Source organism: Xenia sp. Carnegie-2017, unplaced genomic scaffold, assembly GCF_021976095.1.
Source record: "Xenia sp. Carnegie-2017 unplaced genomic scaffold, XeniaSp_v1 HiC_scaffold_19, whole genome shotgun sequence".
Lineage (NCBI taxonomy): Eukaryota > Metazoa > Cnidaria > Anthozoa > Malacalcyonacea > Xeniidae > Xenia > Xenia sp. Carnegie-2017.
In genome coordinates, this window is record NW_025813481.1 from 4004882 (window position 1) to 4025311 (window position 20430).

The following is a 20430-nucleotide window of genomic DNA, read 5'->3' on the forward strand; positions in this document are numbered from 1 at the left end:
TATGTTAGCCATCCATTACATTTATATTTTAATCGGATAAACCGTTTTCTCATTTACAACTTTACCGATTATACTAAGTTAGCTATTAACCCAATTTTTCTTCAAAAATGCCAGCATTTCGGCATCTAGCTTTTCCTTTTTTTAACGTTACTGCTGCTACTGACCGAGATGGGTTTAGCAATGGATAAATGAGCACTGCGATAAGTCATTGGTAATATTTGTCTGGAGTTTTTCTGAGGTGCAGTCTAAGGCCTCGTCTGTTTCCCATTGATAAGACACATTGACGAAGACAATCTTGTTGCCTTAGTGAATTCGTTACTTAAAGGTTAAAGGTTGCCTCTTAATAAAGAAATATGTTAAGACTTAAACATTCAAACGACACCTGACGATTACAGGAGTTTACATCAAAAATCTCGGAAGGCGGTCGACACCCGGCTTCTTTTCTTGTATTCACTAACTATGGAGGGAAGATTCGTGTTGGCAAGCTATCCGTTCTGTAAGTATATATGTCAGTTCTGGCGAACCTCTTTATTACACTATATGTATAGTTGTATCTAGGTAGATACAAAACGATAAAGAGTGTCTGGTCCGTGCTGCAAGCCTTTCGTCTGACAAATAGATGTTTAGATAGGCGCTTTTACCTGCGTTCAAATGAATAACTGCATGGTTCTTCTCAAAACGTATTTCTTAGTACAAGCTTGTATTGTTTTTTTCTGTCTTGAAAAATTTATCACCGAATATTTATACTTTCCAACTATTTTTGCGATATAACTCTAAGCAACCTCTAAGGGTAGAATTTGTTGCCAAACAAATAGCGCTAAACAGTTTTTAACGATATGTAATGATCGCGACCAATTATAGGTAATCATCCCCACGTTTTTTTGTGACATACAGGTTAAACGGTACGGTCAAGCTGACGAACGATTGTCGAAACAAATTGTGTTTAGTCTCCCAGACGCCCATTACACTGCCGTAGAATGTGAACTTCTGACTGTTCCAACTGCTCCCGTGAAAAAAAATCACACGAAGTTAACGCAGTTACCCTTGACCAGATGTGCGCAAGTACAAATCACAATTCGGCGCGGATTTCGGGACAGACAAAAGCAGTTTTATTAAACTTGAGAATTGCTATTGCTAAACGATTGAAACTAGGTCGTTTTCTTTCTAAAAGTGATCGCGCGTTTGTGTCTTCGCATGGCGTTGCAAAATTTTCATTGCGTCAATAATTTTTCTTATCTATCACGCATGACCTGGTTTTAAACTGACATGGCTGATCACTGTTACTCTATTCATTTAGTGAAAAAATTCTGAGAACATTGACTTCGGATATTCATAGAGAAATGTAGTTAGGAAAACTAGCTTGTCTCTTCGTCACACATATTGTAAGTGCTATTTGTATAATATAAATTAAATGTCGTTATACAACAGGTCGTATTTAGGTATGTTTTCTGGGGCAATTGGACAAGTAACAATAAGTTTCCCTTTCATAGCTCCTCGATATATAACTTCGACAAGGTCAATGAAATCTTGCTTGGTCTTTAGACTGCCAATAAATTTGGTATGGTCGGGTGTCCTGTGAATAAAATTGAAATATAGACTGGGATTTATAATAAACCATAATTTTTTGGGACTCACCCATAATCCACTTTCATGTGTTGACCGTTGAAGAAGAAGACGGTGGCTGGTGTAAGGGTGATGTCAAAATATCTTTCATACATTTGCACGCAACCCATTTGAACAGTATATATTTCTGCCATGTTCGATAGCAAATGTCTTGTTTTCGCCAGCTAGAGGTCGAAAGCATTACTGTAACCAAAGCACTCTTTAGATAATATGCAAGCCTTATGAGTTAGGTTGTTCTGAATAGGTAATAATCACAATATACACTCACTATATTGTCAAGTCTCATACATTCTTGGTCATTTCTCGACCAAATCGTAGCACCAGTACTTTATCTTCTGTGGACCGAATAGCATTATCTACTTCCTTCTTTGACTCAAGTTTACCAAGTTCGACATTCATGGCTTTTTGAGACTATCACAGGGCAAATTACGTCGTTTAAGTTATTCTTAGGTGGCCATTTTGAATTACATAAGTAAATTATACGAACTTTGAACGTAAAAAAATGTCGTATGACACAAACTATTTCCTCTCCTCAAATTGAAATTTGAATTTAAAGTGTCTTAAGAGTTGATTAGTCGTTAAATTTGGGCATTTTAAATAAAAGTGTGTATTTATGATAAGACTCCTAAGATTTTTTCCGAATAAATCCTCGGAAAATGAATCCAGTAGGTTTTTGGTAAAAATCACAAGCAGTACATATGCCGGTGGTCCAAAACCCCGTGCTTAAAAATGTTGCATATTGGGTAATCATTGCGAGTTTCGATGACCTCCCTCAGTAAGAAGTTGAAGTTCGAAGGGCAGAAATTTTATATTTAAATTGCTGCACGTTTTTTGTGAAGAATATCCGCCGATATTTGGCGTATATCTCGGCTATATCTCATTTAAAGATTTCTCCAAGAATGGCCGATACTTCGGACTCACAGCCGGCAGATTTTACTGGTAAGTTCTGCTTCCATACCTGGCATTCTGTATGCAGCCCTTGGCTAGCGAACGGTCTGCTCAAAAAAACAATGTCGTGTGATTATAGATGCAATTTGGGGAACTAATTTATGATCAAGTTCCTGTTCAGTGTCTCCCTGTGGATTCACAAGAACACACTCGACACGAAAGAAACTTTCATGGTTTAGGTTATTTGCAAATAATGAGCTTCGTAGAAATGAACGTCATGTGTGGCGAAATCAAAACTTCAGCTAGTCAAAATAATTACTTCAAGCGATATTTGTAGCAAATTTACACGGTACCCTTGACCATCACGGGGGCTGAAGTATTTACCCTTAAATCCCTATTATTCGTGGTAGTTTTGAAAAAATTAAGTCTAGCGCTTGACATCTTCATGTATGAAAGTATTACGATGGAATTGGGAGTTTTGCGGCGCGAAGTTAGTTTAGTGCTTGCGTTGCTTTTTATTGTTGACTTTCATTGTTTATGCGTGACTCGAAGGAAATTCGGCGACCAGTTAAACCATTAAAGTTGAAAGATGGATTAGTACATACAGTAATTTCGTAATGAACACATTGATATTGTAATCTACTTGTTACGAAGCGCAAATCAGTTTACTTATGTTATTTATATGTTTATTGAAAACATTTTTAGGCTAATTTCACTTATTATTTTTAAGCTGTAGTAATTGTCGAGTAAGTTTGTATATGGAAATTATAGTTGCATAAAGACATCTGTAATTCAGTATTTTCTTGACAAATGGCATTACCTTGTGAAATGTTTTGCTTCAGTAATGCAGCTGGGTTTTATGAAAAAATCTAATTTAATAGAATATATTAAATGAAATAATTTCAAAGGGAATAGAGCAAATATGTCTCTTGCTGTTGGTTGGGAAACTTGTGTATTTTTTCTAGTGTGTTTTTTTCTCTTTCAGATAATTATGAGGTTGGCCATTTTTCATCATCTGCGGATGGAACATCACCGACATCTTTCACCCAGCATTGCTATCATCCTCGAACCATACTACCGCCCATTGTGCTTCCACTTAACTTTTCTGCTCAACAGGTTATATTGCCTACACCGTACTATTCAACACTTCATTATAACCCACCCATATCAACCAGTGCGTCATTAGCACCTTTGGATAAACCTATGTATTCATACCAAAACTCCGTTGGGCAAAGCATGAGCACTGATCATGGAACAAGTAATTACGAGAACGGTCCGAGTCCGCCTAAGAAGTTTATGACGCTGAAATCGGAGAACATCTCCCCAGATGATATACAGTCAATGCAAGAGAAAAGCAACAGTTTTGGTAAGCAATTCATTACCCGAGCAACATTTTAACTTTCCAGAAACTCCAGTTCAAACTAAAGTAGAGCAATCAAATGACAATTCGAATAATCTTCCACCATGTTTAGCCATGGCTAGTCACACTCGACAAATGAATGTGGTTATGTCTCCTAGCATTCAACCATCTGCTAGTTCCATTACACATACACAAAGTCAACCCGAAGACAGTTCATCTTTACAGAAGGATGATAAAAATTTGCCTATGAATTGTGAAGTACAATCAAATATTTGTGTTATTTGTGGTGACAAGGCGACGGGCAATCATTATGGTGTAACAAGTTGCGAGGGTTGCAAAGGATTTTTCAAACGGACTGTTCAAAACAAAAAGACCTACACATGTAGGAATTTGTCGAAAGATTGTCCTATTGATAAACGGCACAGGAATCGTTGTCAGTTCTGTCGATATCAGAAATGCATTTCTGCTGGAATGTTGAAGGAAGGTTTGTTAAAATTTGTGCTATTTTAGAAGAATTTAAGAAGTGTTCCAACTGTTTCTTTATTTTAAAACTGACCAAGAAAGAAACCAAAAACAGGTTTATTGTCAAAATATTAACAATGTGTAGAAATTTGTATCATAAGATTCAAATTTTTTGTCAGAAATATAATGAAAGAATTGGCTTTCTGGTTTGCTAACCCACAGAGTTTTTTGCATCCTCTGTGTCTACTCATAAGGCTAACATAAATCTGTAGAGTCGATCCTTCATTAGGAATGTTGTGTTGCTTAGCAAGTACCCTAGCAAGTAACTGTTGAAACTTAGTTCATGTTCATTTCTTTAAATCTTGAAATCCTATATTGTTCATTTGAGTAATAAATTATTTCAAAATATTGTTATGTTTTTGATTGTCTCTGTTTACAGCCGTTCGCGAAGATCGCACTCCTGGTGGTAAACACAAGAATGCAAATGTACTCAAGATCAAAATACCATCTTTGGAGGATTCTGGTCAGCTACAGGTCATGTATTGGTCATCTCCCATGATAGAAAGTTTGCTTAAGATTAGCAACTCTTCCATACCTCAGTTGAAAGTTGCTCAGGAAAACTCGGACATAAAGTTAAGCACAATTGACTATGTCATTCAGCTGGCTGACTGGCAGATTGCAGAGGTTTGGAGTTGGTTTAATAAACTTAATTTTCTCTCGGAAATCATGAACGGCGACCGACAGATCTTAATACAGAATTCTCTGATGGAAATTCTTGCATTCGGGCTTGCTCGTCGCTCCATGAAGACTGGTAATAGTCTCCTACTAGGCGAAGGAGTGTATTTGGACGTTGAGGCTGCGAGTGTGGCTGGAATTGGGGATATCACTCAAAGAATTCTTCAACTTTCTGCCAAGTTTAATGAGCTGAAATTAGGCGAAGAAGAATATGTATGTTTGAAGATAATTGTACTGCTGAATCCAGGTTTGTTCCCTTTGCCTTGATTTTACTGTCGTTGTCAGTGTTTGCAGCTGTGTATATCTGTATTCAAAAAAACATCCCTTCACGGCAAATGCTTGAAACAAGGAAATTGGTTTATAGTCTTCGTTTTCACCGGAGTTTGATATATACATCCTTAGCTGTAGTCGTCTTTAGAGTCTAGTGAACTTTATTCTTTATTTGACTTCAAAGATGACTACGGCTAGTGTTTCGACTATCAACTAAAGCACCAACATTCCCTCAAAAGTACGTTACTTGACTTCAAAGATGACTACGGCTAGTGTTTCGACTATCAACTAAAGCACCAACATTCCCTCAAAAGTACGTTACTTGACTTCAAAGATGACTACGGCTAGTGTTTCGACTATCAACTAAAGCACCAACATTCCTTCATAAGTACGTTACTCCCGCGATCAAACCATTTATTGTTAAGAGTTTAATTATCGACTTCGTTTTTTATCATTTGAAGATGTCAGAGGTCTGTGTAACCAAGAACATATCGAAAGACTCCAAGATCAGGTACACACGCATTTGCAAGACTACATTATCCATCGTTATCCCACTCGTCCCAACAGGTTTGGTAATGTTTTATTGCGTCTGCCAGAGTTGAGATCCATCAGCACGAAGATTACGGAACGATTATTTTTCCTGAATGTTACTCATGATTTGAACATAAAAACACGGCTTAACGACTTTCTTTATGCACGCGAGCGTCGTTTCTGACATATGGAGAATACGACGAAGCAATGTTGAAGTTAGTCGGTAATGGTCGCCTAATCTTTGTTTTGGTTGTTGATTTTCAAATGGTTGAATGGTACCAATAACCATCTTAACAGATGTAAGATGGAGGGAGCTGAGACTGGCTCTAACAGATAGCACAGCTATGCTGAAAGCCTGAAACTACTCGCAGATCTTTATATGTGTTGTACGAGTTGTGTAACTACTGCATACATTTCACTTTGAGTACTGCATAGAAGATTTATTACGTCACAGGCGATTACGAACGAATGACGTCGATTACTTACGAATGACGTCGAGTACTTACGAATGACGTCGATTGAAGGATGATGGTTAGATCAATGATTGCTCTACCTGAGCTTGTACCAAATTGACTTACTTTGTACTAAGGGCGCCCTTCTGTGGTGCAGCGTGGGTAAGGAGGGGGGCGCCCTTCTGTGGTGCAGCGTGGGGAAGGAGGGGCGCCCTTCTGTGGTGCAGTGTGGGGAAGGAGGGGCTTTCGTTTTTCAAAAGAATCTGAGCTTTGATAAAACGTACAAAATGGCTATTCTTATATCTAACAATTACTTTTGTATGTTTTCCATCTCTTGATTGTAATCATTATTTCCGTTGAATTTGGGAATTCCAACAAAGATACTGCTCAACAAATGAAATATTGATGAGCTTAGCTCTTTATAAGTAAACTATAGTGACTGACAGGTACAGAGAGTTTATATACGTGATAATGTTTCTATTTACGATGTTTAAAACACACAACATGCATGCGTATCTACAGCTAGAAATCTTTAAATTTTATAATTAAACCTGTGTGTGTATATATATATATATATATAACTTGTGTTCTAGAAATTATTTGAATCATAGATAAAGTATCGAGTGTAGTGTTTGGAACTTTACATGGCTTATGTATTAACAAGCTGTCGCTAGTGTTTGTTAAATGTTTTGTTTAACACAAATAAAACCAGCGTAGTGTAAATTGTTATTTTGCAGTGCAAGGTTAAAATTATGTATTGTCTTTGCTTTTCACGTTGACACTGGCAAATTCGGTACCTTAGACAACCAGTGGTGATTCAGGCTATGGTTTATTATCTATCTATTTCTGTGGTTCAAAAAGTCGGCAACCTATTAAAACCATAGCTTGGTTAACCATTCCTGTCGCTAGTTACCATTCTCTAGGTGGTTATCACGGTCGCGATGTGGAATGCAATATGGCGGATAATCTGCAGTCAGGTCCCCTTACGTCAGAGGAACTGTCTCAAAAAGACGGGATGAATCTCATAGCAAATGATACAAACCCTTTGATAAAAGACAAGAGTGAACAAGCTGATGGGGATGAAGATAGAGATGATGTATGTAATATGTGATCAAATTTATTCATCCACTGATAATTGTACCAATCTCAGTAATCTGCATCATTCGAATGCATTCTGTAACATTGGGCATGTTCTATGTTTGAAATTAAGCTTCTTCTCTATTTTACATGTAGTTTTTTAATCTGGACTTGGGCGAGCTAGATCTTACATCTCAAGACGAGTTTATCTTTGACGAAGTAAACGGTAGAAACTTTATGACAAAATACTGTTTTCACTTTTATGCTGTTGTCCTGTCTTTTTCAACATTTTAACATGCATGAAACATACTTAGAGCATATTCAAGCCAACTTAGAAGACGAATTGGTTAAAGAAGCCCTGAGAAGGTAATTTATCAAGATAAAAATAGCCAGCAGTTTGAAGGACTAATCTACACCAGAGTAGCTGATGAATGTAGTTTGTTATTTTATCTCGAAGACTCAATACTAAATGCCAACCGAATTTTTTCCACACTTTAAACCAAATGAAGCTTCTAGATATTTTTATGTATCTATGCTTTTTTTGGGAAGTCCTTTCAACTCCAATGCAAATGTGCTAAATATTTTAGAAATAAAAGTTGTTCATGGTGTCTGCCCAGGCTTATGCCAACCAAGTAGACCTTTGGGAGAACTTGAGGTGAGATCAAAACAAGCCTAAGACTGAATGCTGTGGGCTTGCACCTGCTATGGAGTTCTCACATAAACATCTTGGAGGTTTGCATGAGCCTGTGCAAAAACAAAAAAATCTTTTATTTCTTTTATAAAATGGTGTTAGTATTTTATAAATAGTGTTTTTATAGAATACTTGTACCAGCTAGTGTTTAATTGTTTATATTCTACAATAACATATATTTACCTCCGTAGGGTGTTGATTTAAGACAATATTCCAAGCAAATTGAAAATGATCTTTGGGTTGTTGAGAATTCCTCCATAGAGGATTGTATCTTTTGCCATTTGTCAAATCCATCCCAAATGCTCATTATAGCTGGAAATTGTTTTGTTGTTCTTTGTCTTGACAATTGAATATCAGACATCAAAGAAAGTGAGAACATCGCAAGTTTACATCAGCAAATTACCGCATGTGACACAATTCTTGAAGTAAGATGCATTGTCCAAATTTATGAAAAGAAGAAATCCTTTTCGACATGTTGTTTCTTTGTTTTCTCATTCTTTTAGAGGATGGAAAGTATGCTAACAAACTTTCAGGTATCCCAATTATTGAACAGTGTCATCGTGGAATTGTTTATTAATGCAAAACTTGGAAGTTTTTTTTTCCAATTTCTTTCAATTGTCATGTCTGTGCAACGAATGTGATCAAATTCTTTTGGTTAAATTAGCATGATTTGGGGAGTATAAGTTCAGAAATTCAAACTCTACAAGAACAGTCAATGTCAATGAACGTCAAACTCAAGAACAGACAGGTATAACCATTTCACTGTTAAGCAAGAGTTTTTCGTAGGTGGATGGTAATACCCTCGTTATAACATATTCATCAAAATTTATCGTTGTGAATCAGGCAGCTGCAGTGTGAAAACTTTCTTACAAATATTTCACAACTGAATGATGTTTGTATGTTGCCAATATCCAAAACCCATGTCTTCCCATAACCCGCTTTTGCCAACTATATAATTATGCTTTGTTCATGTGTAGAACAAAACGTTAATGTGTTAATGGTCTTGTTTTTCGTTTATTCAAGGCTATACGCGGTGAATTAAGCCAGTTTGTTGACGAAATGCTAGTCAGTGAGGCTATGATCAAGTTAGTGATTGCAGTTATTGAATTGCTCTGTTTTTTTGTTTCCAATTTTTCCATGGAAACTTTGCAGTATCATGGTACGGGGCGAAAATTCAAACAAGTCATTCATAGCGTAAACTTTGCTGGGAGTGAATGCTATTGATCTTCGAAATGTACTTAGTTAATACATCAAAGATTGTTCAGATACTTTTGTCGTCCCATTTTAAAATTCTCTCCTTCCCGAATGCGCGAAATTTTATAACAATCAAAATTTTAGAGTGCACATTTTCACTTTCGTGTTCACTTTGTTGTATAAATATGGCCCGCGGCAAGAATTGAATTCTCAAATGAAAATTTACACAATTGCTATGCAAGAGAATTGATAATAATTGATAATTCGATGTTTTTCTCCGTCATGATTTACATTGTTACTGTCAAAAATTATGAATGAGCAGTTGATAAGCTAATAGATTGATAAATTTATTTAAGTCTGTTTTTTATCGAAATCGAATAAAAACACCATTACATAAGTGTTGAAAGTGAGATTTACTTCAGACGATATAAAGGTTTGGCTTACTGATCCTTTTCTTGCACAGGTTACTTTTTCACATTTGATTCGCTTTCGTTAGCGTTAAATATAATCAGTGTAAAAACTTCAATGATTTTTTTCAACATTAAATGAGACAAGGAAAGCAAATAATCCTGGTTTGCCATGAAGCCCATAGATGCTTTCGTTCATGATGTATTAAACAGTAAACGAGAGAGTTCTCTCAGAACAGTAGAAGGAGATATAGTTCACGAATAAACTTCATGAGTTGGTAGAGTATACTGCGTTAGTTTTCAGTCAAAAATTACTGGCATGTTGTCTGTCATCTTCAGCTTGTTTCAACAAATACATTTTCATACTTGTTAGCTCAATGACTGTTATTGGCCTGGCGTGCCCGCACCTTGGCCTGGCATGCCCGCACCTTGCGTAAAAGCAAAGTAACCATAGACATTACACCGTGGACGTAAGGAAAGTTGCTTGCTAAAAGCGTGGACAACAAGGCAACGAGTGGTTACTAATGCTATAGCTAATTGTGATGGGTTTTATTAAACATGTTTTCATTTCCTATGAAGTGAATGGATGTTCACCCCATTTTACATGAATCAAAGTTAAATGGAGTTAATGAGGAAATGAAATAAATGCATAAAAATTGTATGCTTAATTCAATTTCCGAGTCAAAAGGCTCTGTTTTTTGTTAAACTTTGCAATATCCCTGGTTATGAACAGTTTATGATATTTATTGAATTATGAAAGATGAGGAAAGGGGTCTTGTAAGAAGAATGGGTACGAGGTGTGAGGTTACTTAGACAACTGTCTGAAAATGAGGGTTGGGTGGCAAGATATAATGGTGTTGTCATTGCGTTTCTGTGATTTCAGTGGAGGGGTGCTACCATAGGGACAGATGTGTAATCAACACAAGAGAAATGTATTGTGCACCTTTGATGAAATATTTTTAGTTTGCAATATATTTGTGTTGCGTCATTTATCCCTCTTTGTTTGTCTTCATCCCCATCAAGGCATATCACAGAGTCTCCAGTCACAGATCAATCGTTCATTGAGAATCTTCATGAGTTGGATCACAAGATCAACTTCGTCAAAGAACAATCGTTCAATGATTACAAATGTTGTAGTGATGTGAAGGATATTTTAGATAAATTGAAAGTTAAGGTCAGTTGAGACGATGAATTCTTTGGTTTTGCATTTTGAATTAAATGTTTCATTCGATGATTTCACAGCGTTCTTTTCTATCATGTTTGTATCCTCTTTGTGTGATTTCATACAATATCGTTGTCCCATCGTAAACCTGGTCATTTTCATCCAATCAGCTACTGCAGTACTCATTTATTTACTTATCTTTGCTATCAACTTGCTATAAATATGGAACATATATAACTACTAAATTTGGCAGGGAAACGTGCTACACCTTTAGCCAATTACAGCACTCCTTTAAACATGGAATCCCCATCAGTACTTATGGGACTCTTCACATGGAATCCCCATCAGTACGCATGGAATCCTTCACATGGAATCCCCATCAGTACGCATGGAATCCTTTACATGGAATCCCCATCAGTACACATGTAGTCCTTCACATGAAATCCCCATCAGTACACATGTAGTCCTTCACATGGAATCCCCATATTAAGCATAGCTTTTATTTTGTCATTTTCCAGGCAGTTCAAAAGATCCGTGATTTTATCCTACCAAAAATTTATGTGTTTCGAAAACCATTGACAAACTATCAAATTCCACAAACTGCTCTTCTCAAACACAGGTACATGGTATTGACTTAAAGAAATGGTTTTTCGACTTCATGAAATCTAGTTGGATTGATGGGGAGTGTGGCCTTCATGAAGTCTAGTTCAATTGAGAGGGGGTTGGCCTTCATGAAGTCTAGTTCGATGGGGGAGCAGATATAGGCAGATGCTTGAGCACTATAGTTCTTCTTGTTCATTTAAAGTAAGGAGGGAGGCAGTGGATTACCCAGGATTTTCTGTCAAAAGGGAAGGTGTGCCATTACTGTTGTTTAAACTTCGTAGTGTCAGCGGAATATAATTTTTAGTGGGGGGAGTTTAGCCGATGGGACTTTTCTCTTGCTACGTCACTGGAGAGGGAGAATTTGATAAATAAAAGTTAATCATGCATCTCGTCGTGTTTTGTAGATATTTCAATGAATTCTTGATGTCAAACCATCGTCATGTGGCCAGAGAAATCAAAGACGAATACGTCGACACTATCAGTAAAGTGTACTTTTCTTACTTTAAGGCCTACATCGCTAAACTAGCGAAACTTCATGTAAGTAGTCCTCAAAAGCGATTCGTCATTAATAAATACTCGTGAAGTGATTCCATTTTCTTCTTGTTTTTAATCAAGTTCATACAATACGAAAATCACTGAAAATACGCATATTAAGTTTTTTTTATATTCATTAGAATTCGTAATTTTGTAGATAAACGAAGTTAACCAATGATTATACAGTATTCGCGTCATGGCCTCGTCTAACTTCATGTTGGTAACTAACTTCATGACTCTGTTTTAGTATGAAGAAGTTCCAGACAAGGATGATTTAATGGGAGTTGAAGATAATGCACGAAAAAATATCCTTTTATGAAGCGTATACATTTTGATCACGTAACTTCTATGTATTGATACAAACATTGTGAGAATTACATGTCTGTAAATGTAGATCGTCCAGGTTGGTATAGTCCTGAGAAGGACTGTTTTTGTTATTGTTGACTGACGTTTCGACAACCTTAGCGGTAGTCATCTTCAAAGTCAAATGAGGAGTAAACGTCAGGTTAGCCGTATTTTTTATCTGGTTCTTACGTCATCTGCTGGTGCCGCTAAGGTTGTCGAAACGTCAGTCAACAACAACAAAAACAGTCCTCATGACTATACTAACCTGGAAAATCTACATTTACAAACATGTAACGATACTCCCGGGTTCAAACCATTTACTTTATTGTGAGAATTCTTTCGAGATTCTTCCTTAACACATTAAACGTCTATTTTCTTCCCGCGTGGCTCTCCGAAATCGATCGACAATTTTCACTTTGGGTAACCGTGGCAACGTGCTCACGTCAGAACTTGAAGATCCAATCATAGTACCGCACGCTGCGCAAAAGAACGAACGAAAGGTGCGCTTTGTCTATGGAGTCTTTCTACTTGTTTAGACTTAACAGCGATAATGTCGTCTTACTTGAAGTATTAGTGTAGCAATAGCATTCATGTTTATCATGTTTATACTTGTTGGCCTCGTGTAAGAACAATGGAACTTTCATTCAAATTGTTTTCGTGTAAAGAGAGTGTTCAATGTTGTTTTATTATTTAGTATCCATTCGAATCGTTGTTCCGTAGTGAGCACTATGCTTTATTGGACAACAGTTGCCGCGAGTTTCTTTTTCTTTGTGATTTTTTCAACGTCCAAGGAAATCCTGCAAAAGAATTTTTTTCCGCGGTGTTTGGAAAGAGTATTACATTACTAATGGTGAGAGCAGTGTACCTGCGGCTTTTTACTATATTTTGTCTGATAAGAGCTTAAACTCTCCCACCTGATTTATATTGTTGCAGTGTTCAGAACAGGTGGGAGTGTTTAAGTTCATCTGACCGAATCTAGTAAAGAAATTCCATATATGGTCACAGCGTGCGAGAGATTACTTTCAATAAGCACTAAACTCGACCAACATGAAGTTTCTCACAATCATTTCATTTAAAACTTTATCTTGTTTATAGAGATACTGGGATACATACCTACAGTCTTGCTACGATGCCATCGGTATATTTTTATGTATGCATATCGTTCATCGATACAGAATCCTAATGCACAAGAGAACTGTTCCTGCTCTGGATAAGTATGTAAATTAACGCACACCGCTGATTGTTGCTTATTTCTTGTCAACTTTAATGCACTCCGTCGTCATTTACATCTTTTCCACATTAAAACATACTGCTTACAGTTACATCTTTCCCACATTAAAACATACCGCCGTCATTTACATCTTTTCCACATTAAAACATACTGCTTACAGTTACATCTTTCCCACATTAAAACATACCGCCGTCATTTACATCTTTTCCACATTAAAACATACTGCTTACAGTTACATCTTTCCCACATTAAAACATACCGCCGTCATTTACATCTTTTCCACATTAAAACATACTGCTTACAGTTATATCTTTCCCGCATTGTGGTAGTTACTTTATAACTATCCTCTTGTTCAATTTACATTTGCAAACCATGTATTCATTAATTCTGAAATATATTACAGATATTGGGATACGTTATTGGAAATGTTTTGGCCTCGTTTTGAGTTCGTCGTTCAACAGAACATCCACAGCATTCGGACGATTGATCCTCAAAGGATGTCTACCATCGACGTTCAACCTCACTACGTAAGATAAAGGATGATTATTTTATTGATTTTTTAGCAGGAAAGGGTTGTCTTTTTTAACCTTATAGAAATTTATATGTATTGAATACCGTAAACCTTCACCTATAATTTCACCCCCTCATTCATAAGCCCGTCTATAAGCCCACAACGATCTTGACACTCAACTCATTCCGCAGGAAAGTCCACCAGCGTTCAAGCCCCTCCTGAATATAAACCCACAAATGTAATGATGTATTATGCATTATAATATAGTTCGTGCATCACCTCCCCCCCCCTATATAAGCCCACTATATGTATATCCCACGCCGTATATAAACTTATGAAAAAGGGCGTATGAACTAATACAAGCACAGGGCTTATCAGGCGAGGGGAAGTTTACGGAGTATTTGTTTAACTTTACTTATTGCATTTCATATTTTGCAAAGTCTTGTGACAGAAATTTGTCTGTTGTTGTGATGTAATTGATATAGTTTTAAATTTGCTCGATACATAGAAAAGTTGAACAAACATAACCAACCGCTCGCTTTATCTCCTTTTTAGATCACAAGACGCTATGCCGAATTCTCGGCTGCAATCGTGAGCTTGAACGAAAGCTTTCCGGATGAAAAGGTTTCATTAAAATCATACTGTAAAAAAAGGAAAAATGTCTTATGTTTTTGTGAAATATCGTTGTCATGACAATTTATTTATTAAGGTCAATAGACTTTTGGCATTGTTGCAAGACGAACTTCAGCAGTTTATCCTTCGAATGGCGGCAGAATTTCCTCATCGCAAAGAACAATTGGTTTTCCTTATCAACAATTACGATATGATGCTGGCTGTCTTGAAGGTAAATGACATGTTTGAACTGTTTGAATTCAATTGGTGTTTCACTACAGCAGAGTTACACTTAGTAGCCAATCTCAAACAAGAGCCTGCATGTTTCTTTTCCAACATTGAGCAGTTTGAGCGCATGCGTTAAAGTGTAAGGTACAATTTAAGCTACAAGTTATGGAGGAAGGCAGAGCAACGACAAGAACTTAGTTATCTAAATGTTTCCTTGTTAGGAAAGAACATCCGAAGATTCCCAGGAAAATGAAAGTTTTCAGCAGTTGTTGAGTTTGAGGATTCAGGAATTTATAGCAGAAGTAAGCAAAAACAATTATATTTTTTCATGTTTAGACAATACTAAGATATTCAAGTAAATGGTTTGAACCCGGGAGTATCGTTACATGTTTGTAAATGTAGATCGTCCAGGTTGGTATAGTCCCTGACTCTGAAGATGACTACCATTTGACTCTGAAGATGACTACCGCTAAGTTTGTTGAAACGTCAGTCAACTACAAACATGTAACAATACCAAGATATTGTTGGAATATTTTCATGAAATACAGAATACAATAAAACTGTATATAGATACAATATTGCAAACACTGCATTCTGATTTGGTCACTCAAAGCTGTCAATTACGATTACTGCATTCTGCTTTGGCTACTCAAAGTTGTGTATTTCAAACACTAAATTTTGCTCTCCTCTTTAGACGTGATTTGTTGCCAAAGTTTTTTCAAGTCCTGTTTTGCTTTTGTTATTCAATTGTTTTTACGTATTTCTCAAGGTTTTGTCTCCCGGGTTCGGTGGTATGATTGCATTTGTTAAAGATACAGAGCCGCTGATTGAACGACATGAAAATATTGAGGTTGAGGAGAGACGCATTGCTCAGATTGTACGTGGTTTTGCCGCAGACTGGAAACGAGGCATCGAAAGTGTTAATCACGAGATTATGAGATCCTTTCCAAATTTGAAAAACGGAACAGCAATTCTGCAAGTATGATGTCGTGTTTAGCATTTATGAAATATTTCCCCCTCCCCCCGGTGAAAGACATTACCGTTGTGTGGGACAAGTATGATGTCGTGTTTAGCATTTATGAAATATTCCCCCCTCCCCCCGGTGAAAGAAATTACTGTTGTGTGGGACAAGTATGATGTCGTGTTTAGCATTTATGAAATGTTTCCCCCTCCCCCCGGTGAAAGACATTACTGTTGTGTGGGACAAGTATGATGTCGTGTTTAGCATTTATGAAATATTTCCCCCCCCCGATGAAAGACATTACCGTTGTGTAAATAAGTATGATGTCGTGTTTAGCATTTATGAAATATTTCCCCCTCCCCCCGGTGAAAGACATTACTGTTGTGTGGGACAAGTAGTGCTCAAAGTGAAGCAAGGACTTTTTAAAACATGAAAGTTCCATAACCTTAAGTTGTCCAAGGTTGTTGCTTTTTCTTCCTTAGACTTGGAGAGGCCTCATGCTCTTAAAGGGGGAGGGCAGGATCTTGACTCGGATAAACTTTTATAAAATAAACACAACGAAACGTGTGCGCTGATTGGTCTAGAGCTGTGTTTGCATTAGCCTGTGCAAAACGCATTTGAGCTCAACCAATCAAATCAATTAAAACAATTAATCAGTCAAAGAGAATTTGCAAATCGATCATGAATATATTTTAGAGAAAAATTAAAATGTCTGTCTTTTTGCCATTATTGTTATTTTATAAAAGAAATAAAAGATGTTTTTTTTGTGTTTGCACTGGCTTATGCAAACCTTTGTGAGAACTCTCGAGCAGGTGCAACCCTCGACCTTCGGTCTCAGGCTTCCACTGATCTGCTCTCAAGTTCTCCTAAAGGTTCTCGGTTTGCATAAGCCCGTGCAAACACAGTAAACATCTTTTATTTTTTAAGTACAACATATAGAAGTGTAATAACCTATAATTGAATGTCTAAGATTTTTGTTTTTCTTAGTTAGATATTGGATAGCATTTAATAAGTTAAAGGCTATCTCTAGTCAATTGTGAGCAAGGTTCCACATTATTATATGAACAATATTTACTTTCATTTCAGGCAGCGTTGACAGAACTTATACAATACTATCATCGCTTTCAAAAAGTTCTTTCCCAAGCCCCTTTTAAAAAGCTGGCAGTTCGCAGTGAACTTATTAATATACATCATGTTATGGTTGAAGTGAAGAAACACAAGACGACATTTTGACATGTATGTTTACGATTTATGCTTTGTATAAAAATTATTCGCACAATAAGCTGTCAATATTTTTGGAAATCTGTTTAATCGAATTAGCACAAAACATTTACAATTCATTATGCTTTTTGTGAAAGCAAAATTCCACACTAGTGCATATATATTTATACTTAAGTTCTTCATTAAATTAACTCTCCTATAACGTCTCATTAAATTAACTCTTTTTAACGCTGTAACCACCAGCTTTTTTACAAACGCACCCACTCTTTTTCCAACTATTTTTACACAGCAAATATCATGAATGTCCTCAAGGATAATGTTTAGTAAGATATCATTTCCATCAATCCTGCCACAAACTTCGGCTTTAAATGGCCTCGATTTAGTAAGTTCCCTTAACTCTAACTCACTATTTCTTTAATGGCTTCCGTCTGTACGTTTTTTTGTACCATGTGAAAGATGCTTTCAAGAAACTCCAGGCTGTTAAGAATGTTCGCGACACCAGCATTATGCGAGGCAACATTGAACAACTGAAATCTTTCCTCATCCTGTAGAACGCTTACTGTCTTGCGAAGCAACTTGAAAATGTTTCTAAGAAATGTACGGAAATTTCAAGGATTTTCACACAACATTCAACACAATATTTTTGGTATTACACAATCGTACCTGGATTTTTCGATAGCGTCAATTTTCTTTTCTTTTGATGCTCCTCCACCATAAGGCACAATCTCGGTCTCCTTTTCTGCCAACTTCTTGTTTTCATTCAACATATTGTTTTCAGCCAACACATTTTTTGCCAATATCTTTGCCAGCGTATTTCGCGGAAAATACTCTTCGTTCACCTTTCTAATTCCTGTCACCAGTTCCCTCGCATCGGCTTCGCAAAGCTTCGAAAAACTGTAGCCCGAGCCGACTTATCACTAGGTTTGCAATTCCAGTAATCCAAGAATTGCCGACCTTTTGCTCTTGAATGTCTCACGTAAGCTATAAGCATTTGAAAGGAGAAATTTTCAGGATCCTGAAGTCGTCTTTTCATCTCGTGAAGGGTGACCGGATAGACGATGTCTTTGTTAATCCATAGCAAACTGCTCACTCGCGTTACCACGTGATCTACGGAAAACTGTTGAGGAATTTCCACCATTCCTTGTTTTGTTTCCTCTGCTTTCGTCACTTCGTGGTTTTCTTCAGTTATGTTTACGATTTGGGCCTTTTGATTGGGCAATATTGGTTTATTTTGTTCCGGGGATTGTGGTTTGCAAAACAGGGGGGGTTTATCACAATCACTGCTGCGAACATACACCGGAACGATTTTATCTAAAGTTTCTTCTTTTTTGTTTATGGTCTTCTTGATGGATGATTCTTTTTTCTCTAAATGTATCAGTGATGTGTTCATTTCATCTGCACTTGATCTGAATGGATGAATTCTTTCTGGCATCTTGATCATGGTTGGCAATTGATTGATGTTGGTGAATCGATTATCTTGCGGATGATGGAAATGACCTGTGGATTTTCTCCTCATTGGTAAAGAATATCTTTCATTGTTGCTCATAGCATATTCCATACTCTGTACCTCTTCATAGCTCTGTTGTCTGATGACGGAGCGTCTTGGAAAATCTTTAATCGGTGAATGCTCTCTTGATTGAATTATAAGCTGCTGTTGTTTGACCATTTCATCTTTCGTAGATTGCCTGTCTTTGCTGGACAAATCCTCAAGTGTAATAGTTGATGTTTCAGAATGCACCCGTGATCGTTGGTTTTGCTCACGTGACATTTTCAATTTTTTCTTATCTTGCGTGATTTGAAACCCGTCACATGGCATTTGAAGTTGTCCACGTGGGGCTGTGAATCGTCGAAGGATTGACAGGGGCGTTTTTAGTTCCGGAGGAGTGAGGTACTTTTGTCCTTGAGCTGTAAAGTACTTTTGTTCTTGTCGGTAATTTTCATGAAAAACACAAGTATTCGACTGATTGTATTTCTTGAAATGCAAGATAGCATCTTTTTTGTAAGGATAACTTGCTCTTGGTGTTAACAACGCGCGTTGAGCTAATGCATTTTCACTGAGACTTCTTGGACGCTTAGCGGGCACAGCGCCAGCCATTTGAGAATTGTCAAACTTCGTAAAGAACTCATATTCATTTTTTAAACTTCTTGGACGCTTAGCGGGCACAGCGCCAGCCATTTGAGAATTGTCAAACTTCGTAAAGAACTCATATTCATTTTTGACGGCGTTCATCAACTCCTGCACTTCGTTGGACGTTCTACGCTTCAAAATCGACTCCATCTATTAGTGAAAAAATACATTTTCTGTTTTAACTTTTTTGGGGCTCAATATCGTTTGTGAGTAACTGTGATATTGCTAAGGTTTCGTGTCACTTAGAGGATGAATGTTGTTGATGATGTTTCTTTTTGAAAATCATAGGTCATTTAAAAAAGTTTGCTTCAATGTAAAGTACTAATTTTTATCATTATTTTATTATTATTATTAACAATCAACTACCGAAGAAGAGAGCAGAGGCACCTTGTGAAAAAGCCTCACTCGAAGTCAATAACTAATTGATTTCATGGTTCGGAAACTTTTCACAAAAGATAAATAAACAGACGCGTTTAACGAAGGATTTTTAATGGAATCGTCTTTTGTTCGTTGAAGACATGTGATTTTATTTGTGCGCTATGAACTGCGTACAGATTTTCGCTTCGAATTGGATGTATTTCGTAACGACAATGCTAATATAATTACCTATTTGATTATAATAGAAAAGTATGAAGATTATGTACAGTTTGTATTACTACAGTAAAACATCGATTCAATCATGTATTCATCTCGTGTATGTACCACCTTCTCAACATGACGAAAGACTTAACACTTCTATCGATATTCTGTGAATTCTGTTATTTTGAAAATTCTTTATGCAACATTACCTTGGCAAGTTTCATACATAATTATTTTGGATACGTGGCATTATTGATTTCCTGTTGTATGTTATTGCAATCTTGGATGGTTGAATAACACATCAACCCTGAAGATGTTTAGCTGGTCATATACATTTCTATTTGTCACTTTCTCCCATTGCTCTTACTAATTTAGCCCGTCCAAAAGATAGCAAATTTTACTTCTTCGCGTAAAGAACTACTAAAAATGATCTTTCTGTGAATCACGCGTGAGCAATCAATATCCGGTTTGTTCATGCGTGTAAAGACAAGTGAGCTTCAGATTTGTCGTTTGCGTTCTATTTTTGACGAATACGATCTTTCGTTCAGATTTTTACTTCGTACCATCGAAAACATCTGATTACAACGAATATTAAATTTTCATTTTGCCTTTTGATCAACCTACA

At 36.7% G+C, this 20430-nt stretch overlaps 4 protein-coding genes across 5 annotated transcripts; 2 read left to right on the forward strand and 2 right to left on the reverse strand.

Annotated features, from left to right (window-relative positions):
• The first annotated feature begins 250 nt into the window (after window positions 1–250).
• Window positions 251–7050, forward strand: LOC124438150 (retinoic acid receptor RXR-alpha-B-like). 2 transcript variants are annotated; one of them, XM_046988143.1, is made up of 4 exons: window positions 251–496; window positions 3497–4355; window positions 4773–5315; window positions 5800–7050. In XM_046988143.1, exons 2-4 carry the CDS (start codon window positions 3839–3841, stop codon window positions 6051–6053), a joined length of 1314 nt encoding a protein of 437 aa, XP_046844099.1. In that variant the 5' UTR covers window positions 251–496; window positions 3497–3838; the 3' UTR covers window positions 6054–7050. The 2 variants fall into 2 exon arrangements, with proteins under 2 accessions (XP_046844099.1, XP_046844100.1); XM_046988144.1 differs by lacking the exon at window positions 251–496 and adding an exon at window positions 2381–2562.
• On the reverse strand, window positions 1255–2095 carry LOC124438152 (thioredoxin-like protein 4B). The gene is given in 4 exon segments (XM_046988147.1): window positions 1255–1573; window positions 1636–1787; window positions 1892–1923; window positions 1926–2095. Coding segments are annotated over 4 exon segments (447 nt in total). The 5' UTR covers window positions 2023–2095; the 3' UTR covers window positions 1255–1407.
• A 214-nt stretch (window positions 7051–7264) lies between the features above and the next one.
• LOC124438148 (vacuolar protein sorting-associated protein 52 homolog) lies at window positions 7265–17300 on the forward strand. The gene is made up of 21 exons (XM_046988142.1): window positions 7265–7417; window positions 7555–7624; window positions 7713–7764; window positions 8281–8356; window positions 8447–8514; window positions 8593–8622; window positions 8754–8837; window positions 9113–9174; window positions 10714–10864; window positions 11371–11471; window positions 11860–11992; window positions 12237–12294; window positions 12701–12834; window positions 13029–13184; window positions 13430–13548; window positions 13969–14092; window positions 14632–14700; window positions 14786–14920; window positions 15138–15218; window positions 15686–15895; window positions 16964–17300. Exons 6-21 carry the CDS (start codon window positions 8596–8598, stop codon window positions 17108–17110), a joined length of 1791 nt encoding a protein of 596 aa, XP_046844098.1. The 5' UTR covers window positions 7265–7417; window positions 7555–7624; window positions 7713–7764; window positions 8281–8356; window positions 8447–8514; window positions 8593–8595; the 3' UTR covers window positions 17111–17300.
• On the reverse strand, window positions 17168–20227 carry LOC124438147. Its single transcript, XM_046988141.1, is given in 4 exon segments — window positions 17168–17686; window positions 17762–17990; window positions 17993–19376; window positions 20015–20227. Coding segments are annotated over 4 exon segments (1818 nt in total). The 5' UTR covers window positions 20030–20227; the 3' UTR covers window positions 17168–17496.
• Between the last annotated feature and the right edge of the window lie 203 nt (window positions 20228–20430).

Bases quoted from the DNA above. Each gene is read 5' to 3' on its own strand.
- LOC124438150 (XM_046988143.1), top strand. From the start codon at position 3,839: ATGATATACAGTCAATGCAAGAGAAAAGCAACAGTTTTGGTAAGCAAT. The intron at 4,356-4,772 runs GTTTGTTAAAAT...CTCTGTTTACAG, and splicing joins TGCTGGAATGTTGAAGGAAG to CCGTTCGCGAAGATCGCACT. The intron at 5,316-5,799 runs GTTTGTTCCCTT...TATCATTTGAAG, and splicing joins AATTGTACTGCTGAATCCAG to ATGTCAGAGGTCTGTGTAAC.
- LOC124438148 (XM_046988142.1), top strand. From the start codon at position 8,596: ATGGAAAGTATGCTAACAAACTTTCAG. The intron at 13,549-13,968 runs GTATGTAAATTA...AATATATTACAG, and splicing joins ACTGTTCCTGCTCTGGATAA to ATATTGGGATACGTTATTGG. The intron at 14,093-14,631 runs GTAAGATAAAGG...TCTCCTTTTTAG, and splicing joins TCGACGTTCAACCTCACTAC to ATCACAAGACGCTATGCCGA.